Source organism: Sapajus apella, unplaced genomic scaffold, assembly GCF_009761245.1.
Source record: "Sapajus apella isolate SASKATOON/1434 unplaced genomic scaffold, GSC_monkey_1.0 scaffold1083, whole genome shotgun sequence".
Taxonomy (NCBI): domain Eukaryota; kingdom Metazoa; phylum Chordata; class Mammalia; order Primates; family Cebidae; genus Sapajus; species Sapajus apella.
The window spans coordinates 3,234-13,523 of NW_022438009.1; the positions used below are offsets into that span (position 1 = coordinate 3,234).

General features: G+C 46.2%; 1 protein-coding gene across 2 annotated transcripts in view; it reads left to right on the forward strand.

Annotated features, from left to right (window-relative positions):
- LOC116546576 (zinc finger protein 888-like) overlaps nucleotides 1–10,290 on the forward strand; it is a 16,602-nt gene that overhangs the window by 2,750 nt on the left and 3,562 nt on the right. The window contains exons 2-3 of one of the 2 annotated variants that reach the window (XM_032272793.1): nucleotides 4,400–4,487; nucleotides 6,104–6,230. In XM_032272793.1, the coding sequence (XP_032128684.1) occupies nucleotides 4,473–4,487; nucleotides 6,104–6,230 (142 nt within the window). In that variant the 5' untranslated portion in view covers nucleotides 4,400–4,472. Of the gene's footprint in view, nucleotides 1–4,399; nucleotides 4,488–6,103; nucleotides 6,271–10,290 lie in introns of those variants that run through there. The other variant, XM_032272794.1, reaches the window with a different exon arrangement.

Here is a 10,290-nt window from a genome sequence, read left to right on the forward strand (position 1 = left end):
GATTACAGGCACGCGCCACCATGCCCAGCTAATTTTTTGTATTTTTAGTAGAGACGGGGTTTCACCATGTTGACCAGGATGGTCTCGATCTCTTGACCTCGTGATCCACCCGCCTCGGCCTCCCAAAGTGCTGGGATTACAGGCGTGAGCCACTGCGCCCGGCCACTATCTCCTCTTCATTTCTATTTCTTTATCATTATTATTTTTTGTACTTCAAGTTTGAGATAAATTTTAGTTTAAAAAATTTCTTTTTTACTACATAATCACTTCTGAAAGACGCCTTTGTGGCGTCCTATAAACAAATCACATCATTTCTTTCTTTACATGTTTATGTTCCAGTTATTTTCCTGTTGACCTCAGAGTTAGTTAGTTAGCTAGTTACTGTTTTTTTTTGAGACGGAGACTCACTCTGTCACTCAGGCTGGAATGCAGTGGCACAATGTTCTCTCACTGCAGCCTCCACCTCCCAGGTTCAAGCTATTCTCCTGCCTCAGTTGTCTGAGTAGCTGGGATTAAACCGGCACACACCACCATGCACGGTTAATTTTTGTATTTTTAGAAGAGACAGGATTTTACCATGTTGGCCAAGCTGATGTTGAACTCCTGACCTTGAGATCCGCCTGCCTCGGCCTGTAGGGCACGTTGGGAGCCAGATGTAAGGCTGAGGGCCCCACAGGGTCGTGGGGTGAGCCTTATGCTGTGCTGAGGCGCAGGATCCCAAAAATAAAGAGACAGGACACAGGAGCACAAAGAAAACGCAGCTGGGCCCAGGGGCCTATGCCACCTACAAGCGGAGTCAGGCGAGGCCCCGAATGTCCAGAAGCATGAGTATTTATTGTGTATAGGTTAGGGGGCAGGGCAGTGAGTGAAATCACCTTTAAGGATAGTGATAGAGTCTTGAGCAATAAAACATGGGGTCCACCCACATTAGGGCATCTAGGCCAGGAGGTGGACAGTGCACAGCAAGGGGTCTGTTCCCATGAAGGCAAGGGCCGTGTGCACTAAGGGGTCCATCCCCATTAGGTCACCGAGTGTTGAAGGTGGGCCGTGCGCAGTGAAGAGGGTGAAGTGTGCCATACTTCTATCTATGGGAAACTACTTCTAAGAAGATTTATGGGAGGATGCTTTAAGTCCCATGGCAGTGACAGAGCTGTCAAGGTTACCGCCACCTTCTGGCAGCTTCCAATGGGTTCTATGGGAAGATGCTTTTCAAGCAGCACAGGAGCAAGAGCTGATAAAGTTCACAGTCACCAAGGTGGATTGCCGTTCTGAGGGCAGCCTTCCACAAGAACTGGAGCAAGGTCCTACAACTCCTTTATCAGGAGGAGTGGCTCTCGCCCCAAGCCTGCCATACAGCGGGTATCTTTACGATACTGAACACTGCCGCCTGGGCCATGGATTTTTGTCCTGGTATAACTGTTTTCCCTTAAATCATGCTCTGCACTGTGTCTGCTCCAGGCATTCCTCCGATTATAAGCTGCTTATTCCTTAATTCATGCTCTGTACTGTGTCCACTCTAGGCATTCCTCTGATTATGAACTAAGATATAATTATAGGTATATATGTAGGGAAATATTCTTTAGGCACTCATACTATCAACAATTATATGATTATATATAGAGGATTATATAAAGGGATTCTTCAAGCCCTATTTCTATAAACTAATATATGATTATGTAAAGGATTATATAAAAGGAAATATCTGAATAGTAATACTATAAAGTGAGATATTCCTCAAGCCCTAACTGTGCCAGGGTTCTGCTTAGCTCTCATTCCTCAGTGCCTATATGGGGGGGTTACCTCCCAAAGTGCTGGTATTACAGTCATGAACCACTGTGCCTGGCCTTATATTTAAAAAAAAAAAAAAAAAAATTAAAAATGGTTTCTGTTTGAAGTTAGTTGCGTCTGGTTTAGATCAAGGTCTGCATGCTTTCTAGTCTTCATTATTTATTGGAAGCCTTTGTAGGTAATACTTAAGTTTGATTGTTTCAGTGTGTACTTGGTAAAGATGTCAGTGACCGTTTACCTTAACATCAAAATGTAGTTTAACCAGTTAGTCTACTTTTCAGTTTTCTTTCCTTATGTCATTCATTAAAATCTTGAGCTGTGAGCTCCTAAGTTCATGTTTCCCTCCAGGCCCTGTGGTTCGTTCTGGAGATATGTTGAAAGATTCTTTGTTGTTGTGGGAGAAAAATGTTTGAAGACTTGGTCCCTGCCTGATCTGGGTCCCCGGGGCCTCTCTGACCTCATCTCCTGCCTGTGTCCTCCTTGCTCCCTCTGCTCCAGCCGCAGGCCTCTTTCCTGTTCCTGGGGCCGAGGTTGCACCTGCCTCAAGGCCTTCACGTGGGCTGTGTCTCTGCTGGAACTCGCTGGCCCCTCAGCTGCAGGTGCAGACACGCCTCCTTCCCCGGTGTCTGTTCTGATATCACCTCTCAGTGGGGACTTCTGTGACCCACCTCCCGATGAGCACTCCAGCCACACCCTCACCCCCACCTCTGGTCCATGTTGGCTGTTCTGCATGCTTCTTTTTGTTTTCTTCACCTTCCACTGCCTCAGTACTGATGATCCAAGGCCTCGGGGGCAGAGCAGAGCTAGACAGCCGGGCTGTGCTGGGCTTGCCTCCTCCTCCGAGTGGATCTCAACCGTGTCTTCACATTAGAGTGCTGGGGAATTTACACTCATATCTATTATGCTCCAGAAATTCTCCTTCACACACTTAGGGTAGGCCTGAGTAATTTTTTTTGTCTGTTTGGAAATTTTTTTACTTTCGTTGTTGTTGTTTTGTTATTGTTAAGACAAAGTTTCACTCTTGTTGCCCAGCGTGGAGTGCAAAGGTGTGATCTTGACTCACTGCAACCTCCTCCTTCAGGATTCAAGCGATTCTTCTGCCTCAGCCTCCCAAGTAGCTGGGATTACAGGCATGGACCACCACGTCTGGCTAATTTTGTATTTTTAGTAGAGAAAGTGTTTTTCCATGTTAGGCTGGTCTCCAAGTGCTCACCTCAGGTGATCTGCCTGCCTGGGCCTCCCAAAGTGCTGGGATTACAGGCGTGAGCCACCACGCCTGGCCTTAACTTTATTTGATGTTTTTGACAATCAGTGATTGGTTCTCATCCACAGTGCCGGTCTGTAGGTTTTAGAAAGTGATAACAGGTACACAGGTAACCACGGTATAGAGCTTATTTGGTGACTCTTCATCCTCATTACATTTTCTGGGCAACCGCACGTGGACATGGTGCGGGACATTTCTCATTCCTTTGGCCCGGACGGCTTTGTTGAGCCTAGTATCAATGAACACACCTGGATTTTTCATGTTCTTCATGGGCTTGTGAATGTTGATGGTGTACTCTTGGGTCACCGCCTGGTTGGTGGCAGAATGGCTCTTTTTCTTCTTGCCACACCTCTTTGTGGGAGCCATTCTGCCGGGTCCTAGTTGGAAAGTTTGCTGAGTTTTTTTTTGGTTTTTTTTTTTTTTTTTTTTTTTTTTTTTTTTTTTGAGACGGAGTTTCACTCATGTTACCCAGGCTGGAGTGCAATGGCGCGATCTCGGCTCACCGCAATCTCCGCCTCCTGGGTTCAGGCAATTCTCCTGCCTCAGCCTCCTGAGTAGCTAGGATTACAGGCACGCACCACCATGCCCAGCTAATTTTTTGTATTTTTAGTAGAGACAGGGTTTCACCATGTTGACCAGGATGGTCTCGATCTCTTGACCTCGTGATCCACCCTCCTCGGCCTCCCAAAGTGCTGGGATTACAGGCTTGAGCCACCACCCCTGGCCGAAACCCCATCTTAAAAAAAAAAAAGAAAAAATTTTTTTTAGATAGAGTCTCACTCTTGTCACCCAGGCTGGACTGCTGTGGTGCAATCTTGGCTCATTGCAACCTCCTCCTCCTCGGCTCAAGTGATCCTCCCACCTCAGCCTCCTAATTAGCGGAGAGCACAGACACAGAGATGTGTACCACCATGCCTAGCTAAGTGTTTGTATTTTTGGTAGAGATGGGGTTTCACCATGTTGCCCAGGCTGGTCTCAAACTCTTGTACTCATACGATCCACCTCCCTTGGCCTTCCAGAGTGCTGGGATTAAAGTTCTGGGCCACCGCACCCAGCCTCTGCCTGGGCTTTGGTGAGGGCTGAGTCTGTGCCCTGAAGGGAAGCTCATTCTAGCCCAGCTCCCCACTGATGCAGTCTGCGTGTGGGTGTCTCCAGGAGGGAAGTGGGTTCTGAAGAAAGGGATCAAAAATCACTTAGTTTTCTTGTAGGAGTTTATCGTCCCTGGTGCAGTGGGCAGCAGAGGGAACCGTATTTCCTCTGGGTGAGGTCTCCTTTGTATGTGTCGTTGTGTTCCAGGGAGGGGGTGTGTTGATTCTGAGCAATAAACAACATATTTTTGACATTCAGGATTGACTTCTAATGACTCTTGATACGTGAGGAAGAAACCCGGAAGAGGAAGAGGAAAGCAAAGGAGTCAGGAATGGCTCTTCCTCAGGTGAGATGATATTCTCGGTGGATGTTCTGTCTCCTTCCTTTCAGAAATGCTGGGCCTTGAAGTTGGGAATCTTCTCTGAGTCTGAAGCGTCCTGCCTGACAGGTTTGCTGGCACTCACCCATGCCTTCCCTCAGTCCCTTATCTCACTTAGATTCCAGCTCCCATGACCCAGTGACATGAGCTTGGGAAGAGACTGCACTGGGCATGGTCCTGGGAAGGGCTCACCCCAAACGTGGATGAAGATGGGGTGTGGGCCCTGTGGTGTCAGGGCTGTTGGGCAGCAGGGATTGTTCAGGGGCTACATCGGGGTGCACCGTCAGCTCTGTGTACACCAGGAGTAGAGCAGCTGCCCATGGAAGTCATGTATTAATGTGTACAAAGTACAGGGTAAGTTCCAGAAAATGAGACCAATAAGGGGAAGTCTTTTCTGCCTAAGTTTTACTACATTTTTAGCTAATTGAGTGAGTTACTGTTTTCTTGACTCCAAAAATCTTACTCATTAGAATGGAATGTTCACACACAGACATGAATGATAGAAGGTGTTTTATGCCATCGTTATTTTAAGAATATAAAATGAGCCTAAAAAATAGCAGGAGATTAATTAAACCATTCTTAACGCATTGAGCTCCTGCAGACTGTGGTGTTACTGTAGAGAGGCTTGTGACACAGGTGTTTTTGGTAAAAATGGTTATGATTTTTCTCAAATATAGGAGCAGTACTTCTTTTTTATCCTAGAGGATGGAGCTATATTTTTATTTATTTCTTTTTTTGAGATGGAGTCTCCCTCTGTCTCCCAGGCTGAAGTGCAGTGGTGCAATCTTGGATCACTGCAACCCCTGCCTTCTGGGTTCAAGCAATTCTCCTGCCTCAGACTCCTGAGTAGCTGGGACTACAGCCACTTGCCACCACGACTTGCCAGATTTTAGTTTCTGATCTTTCACTGTGGACGCTGTCGTCTTTGAAGACATCACTCATGGTCTGTCTCATGTAGATACTCAATGTCACTTGGTGCGTCAATAAAAGTGTCTAACATTTGTATAATGGGAATCCTGCATTGATTTTGTGTATGTGTGCATCTTGTATTATCTACAAACATAAGGAATTCATACCGAGAGGGTGTTATGACTTCTTCAGAAAGTGTAATAAAACACAACTACAAAGACACAATGTGGCGAAAAGTCCCTTACTCAGGTTTGTCAGAACATTCACTACAATTAAAACCATGCTTTCACCTCTTTTCTCATTTTCCATAAGGATAAGAACTCTAGCAAGACACTGTAGCTTATGCCTGTAATCCCAGTACTTTGGTAGGCGAGGCCAGTGGATCTTCTGAGCTTTGAAGTTCAAAACCAGCCTGACCAACATGGAGAAACCCTGTCTCTATGAAAAATGCGAAATTAGTCGGGCATGGTGGCGCCAGCCTGTAATCCCAGCTACTTGAGAGGCTGAGGCAGGAGAATTGCATGAACCCAGGTGGCGGAGCTTTTGGTGAGCTCAGATCATGCCATTGAACTCCAGCCTGGGCAACAAGAGGGAAACTCCATCTCAAAAAAAGAAAAGGGGAAAAAAAAAGACTCCTCTTATAATGATTTGGTTAAAATGTGTTTTCATTTCAGGGTCCATTGACATTCAGGGATGTGGCCGTAGAATTCTCTCCGGAGGAGTGGAAATGCCTGGACTCTGCTCAGAGGACTTTATACAGGGACGTGATGTTGGAGAATTACAGGAACCTGGTCTCCCTGGGTGAGGACAACTCCCTCCAGAAGCGGTGATGTGCCCTTGCGTATGTTTGTATTTTCCGTATTGATTTTGAAATGAAAAGCTTCATGATGCAGCATCTGGACTTTAACTGTCCCCTTTGTTTAGATGTTGTGCATTCTTCATGATACCTCAGTGGGAGTTCCAGAACTCAAGTAGGCATAAACCTTACGGCAGGCCAGGCATCATCAACCGTGCCTATAATCTTAGCACTGTGGGAGGCCGAGAATTGTGGATCACTTCAGGTCAGGAGTTAGAGACCAGCCTGGCCAACATAGCGAAACCCCATCTCTACTAAAAATACAAAAATCAGCGGGGCGTGGTGGGCCACACCTTTAACTTCAGCTACTAGAAAGGCTGAGGATGGAGAATCGCTTGAACCCAGAAGGCAAAGGTTGCAGTGAGTTGAGATCCCACCACACTATCCAGCCCAGGTGAAACGCTGTCTCAAAAAACAAACACAAAACCTTATGGCAGACTTTAAAGATGTCCACTTCTGGCTGGGCGCGGTGGTTCCTGCCTGTAATCTCAGCACTTTAGGAGGCTAAGGTGGGTGGATCACCTGAGGTCGGGAGTTCAAGACCAGCTTGATCAACAGAGAAACCCTGTCTGTACTAAAAATACAAAATTAGCCGGGGATTGTGACAGATGACTGTAATCCCAGCTACTTGGGAGGCGGAGGTAGGAGAATGGCTTGAACTTGGGAGGTGGAGGTTGCAGTGAGTCATAATCGTGCCATTTCACTCTGTTGCCCTCCAGCCAGGGCAACAAGAGTAAAAGTCAGTCTTCTTTTTTTTTTTTTTTTTTAAGATATCCAGTTCCCTGTTTGCTACTCAGGAGGCTGAGGCAGGAGAATTGCTTGAACCTGGGAGACAGAGGTTGCAGTGAGCCAAGATCGTGCCACTGCACTCCAGCTTGGGTGACACAGTGAGATTCTATCTCTGGGAAAAAAAAAAAAAGTAGCAGTGGCTTAAACAAATATCAGTGTACGTAAAACCAGAGGCATCTTAGCAGTGACCTGTGCTCCACACAAGGACCATGGGAAGATTCACGGGTGTGCCATGCCCCAGGCACCTGCATGTGTTCAGTATTTGGAATCTTTCGTATCCCCCATATTTCAGGGATTTGCAAGCAGGCTTCATCACGCAGTCATGATTGATATTAACTCAGTCTCCAGCCCCTCTCCCCTTTGTGGAGGATGGCTGATGTCAGTGACTGGTTCATGCTTCTAAGCGTGTCCTGACCTTTCTGGTGATCAGCTCCATGCAGGAGACATTAGAGGTTATCTCATTAGGACCCTCCCATCACTCGGGACATCCCAAGGTCTTAGGAGCTTTGTGCCAGGAACTGGGGAAAAGACCAATATATGCATTTCTTCGTACGTCACAAGGTTGCTCAGATGGTATTACAGGCATATGCTACCACCCTTTGCTAATTTTGTATATTTAGTAGAGACAGGGTTTCTCCTTTTTTGTCAGGCTGGTCTCAAACTCCCGACCTCAGGTGATCTGTCCACCTCATCCTCGTGAAGTACTGGGATAACAGGCGTGAACCACTGTACCTGGTCTCTCTATCATTTTATTTACCTTTACTAAAGAACTTTATATATATTTGCGTGTTGGAATTACTCTTTCACCTGTCACCCAGGCTGGAGTGCAGTGGCGTGATCTTGGCTCACTGCAAACTCCGCCTCCCAGGTTCGAGCAATTCTCATGCCTCAGCCTTCCAAGTAGCTGGGATGACAGCTGAGTGCCATTATGCTCCAATAATTTCTTTTATTATTTTAGTAGAGACGGTGTTTCACTGTCTTTGCCAGGATGTTCTCAATCTACTGAACTTGTGATCTTCCTGCCTCGACCTCCTGCCTCATGCTGGGATTATAGGCATGAGCTACTATACCCACCCTGCCTCAAGTCTTTTAAAACATGTTAGTGCTGGCCGGGCGCGGTGGCTCAAGCCTGTAATCCCAGCACTTTGGGAGGCCGAGGCGGGTGGATCACGAGGTCAAGAGATCGAGACCATCCTGGTCAACACGGTGAAACCCCGTCTCTACTAAAAATACAAAAAATTAGCTGGGCATGGTGGTGCATGCCTGTAATCCCAGCTACTCAGGAGGCTGAGGCAGGAGAATTGCCTGAACCCAGGAGGCGGAGGTTGCGGTGAGCCGAGATCGCGCCATTGCACTCCAGCCTGGGTAACAAGAGCGAAACTCCGTCTCAAAAAAAAAAAAACAAAAACATGTTAGTGCTATTACATGGCTTCAAGTGTTGCAAGTTTTATTGGATGGATTTAAACTTCCTTTGTTTAATAAGATTTGTCAGCCTTTGGTGATGTTGATGGTGAGATGCTCCTTTTTCTGTCTCAGTCACTTTATTGTCATGTCAGAAATAGCTTAGACTGGCTGGCTGTGGTGGCTCATGCCTCTAATTCCCGCACTTTGGGAGGCCATGGTGGGTGGATCACTTGTAATCAGGAGTTCGCGACCAGTCTGGCCAACATGATGAAACCTCGAATCTACTGAATACAAAAAATTGGCCAGGCGCGGTGGCTCACACCCGTAATCTCAGCACTTTAAGAGGCTGAGACAGGCAGATAACCTGTAGTCAGGAGTTCAAGACCAGCCTGCCCAACATGGTGAAACCATGTTTACTAAAAATACAAAAATTAGCTGGGTATGGTGGTGCATGCCTGTTATCCCAGGTACACAGGAGAATCGCTTGAACCCGAGAAGTGGAAGTTTCAGTGAGCCAAGATTGCGCCACTGCACTCCAGCCTGAATGACAGAGTGAGACTCTGGGCTGGAGTAGGAGAATCTCTTGAGGCAGGAGAATTATGCCACAAAACTCCAGCCTGAGTGATAGAGCATGACTCTGTCTCAAAAACAAACGAACAAAAAGAAATAGCTTAAGCTGGAAGGCTTAAGACACAGCAGTGTATTTCTCATGAATCTGAAAAGTGGGAATTCCAAGAGCAAGGTGCAGCCACATTGGTTCCTGGTGAGAACCTTCTCATGATTGAGCCCAGCCATCCTCCTGCTGAGTCCTGACATGGTGGAAAGAGGAAAAGGCAAGGAGCTCTTGACTGTCTCTTTTTATAAAAGCACTGATCCTATTCGCGAGTAGTCAACACCCATGACCAAAGTCTCTCAAAGGCTCCATGTGCAGGAACATCCTATTGGAGAATCAGAACTCTCAACATGGCTTTTCACCAATAAGAACATTCATTCTAGGGAGTCTGCATCATATTTGTAGCGGTTTTATTTTGCAGTTTGTTTTATGCAGTGTTTTCTCTGATCTCAGTTTATAAATTTTTCTAGTAAACATTCTGTTTTATATTTCATGCACAGTGAACTAGATAACTAAGGGCAATGCATATCATACAGAATTGCAGTATTGCCTGGCTGTTACATAACTGTGGTTGTGACATCATAATTGTACCCTGCCACATTGTTAGTAAATATATTTTTTCCTCTGAGTCCCATGTTCAAGCAATTCTCCTGCCTCAGCCTCCCAAGTAGCTGGGGCTACAGGCATGTGCCACCAAGCCCAGCTAATGTTTTGTATTTTTAGTAGTGATGGGGTTTCACTATGTTGGCCAAGCTGGTCTTGAACTCCTGACCTCATGATCTGCCATCCTTAGCCTGTAATTCCAAAGTGCTGGAATTACAGGTGTGGCTACCATGCTTAGCCCTTTTTTTTTTTCTCTGAAATGGAGTCTCATCCTGTCTCCTATGCAGGAGTATAATGGTGTAGTCTCAGCTCATTGTAACCTCCCCATCCTGGGGAGGTTCAAACGATTCTCCTGCCTCAGCCTCTCAAGTAGCTGGAATGAAAGGCACCCGCTACTATACCCAGCTAATTTTTTTTTTTTGTATTTTTAGTAGAGACAGAGTTTCCCCATGTTGGCCAGGCTGCTTTCAAACTCCTGACCTTGTGATCTGCCTGCCTCGGCCTCCCAAAGTGCTGGGATTACAGGTGTGAGACATTGCACCCGGCCATTTTCAATTCTCATTCCTTTTTTTTTTTTTTTTTTTTTTTTTTTTTTT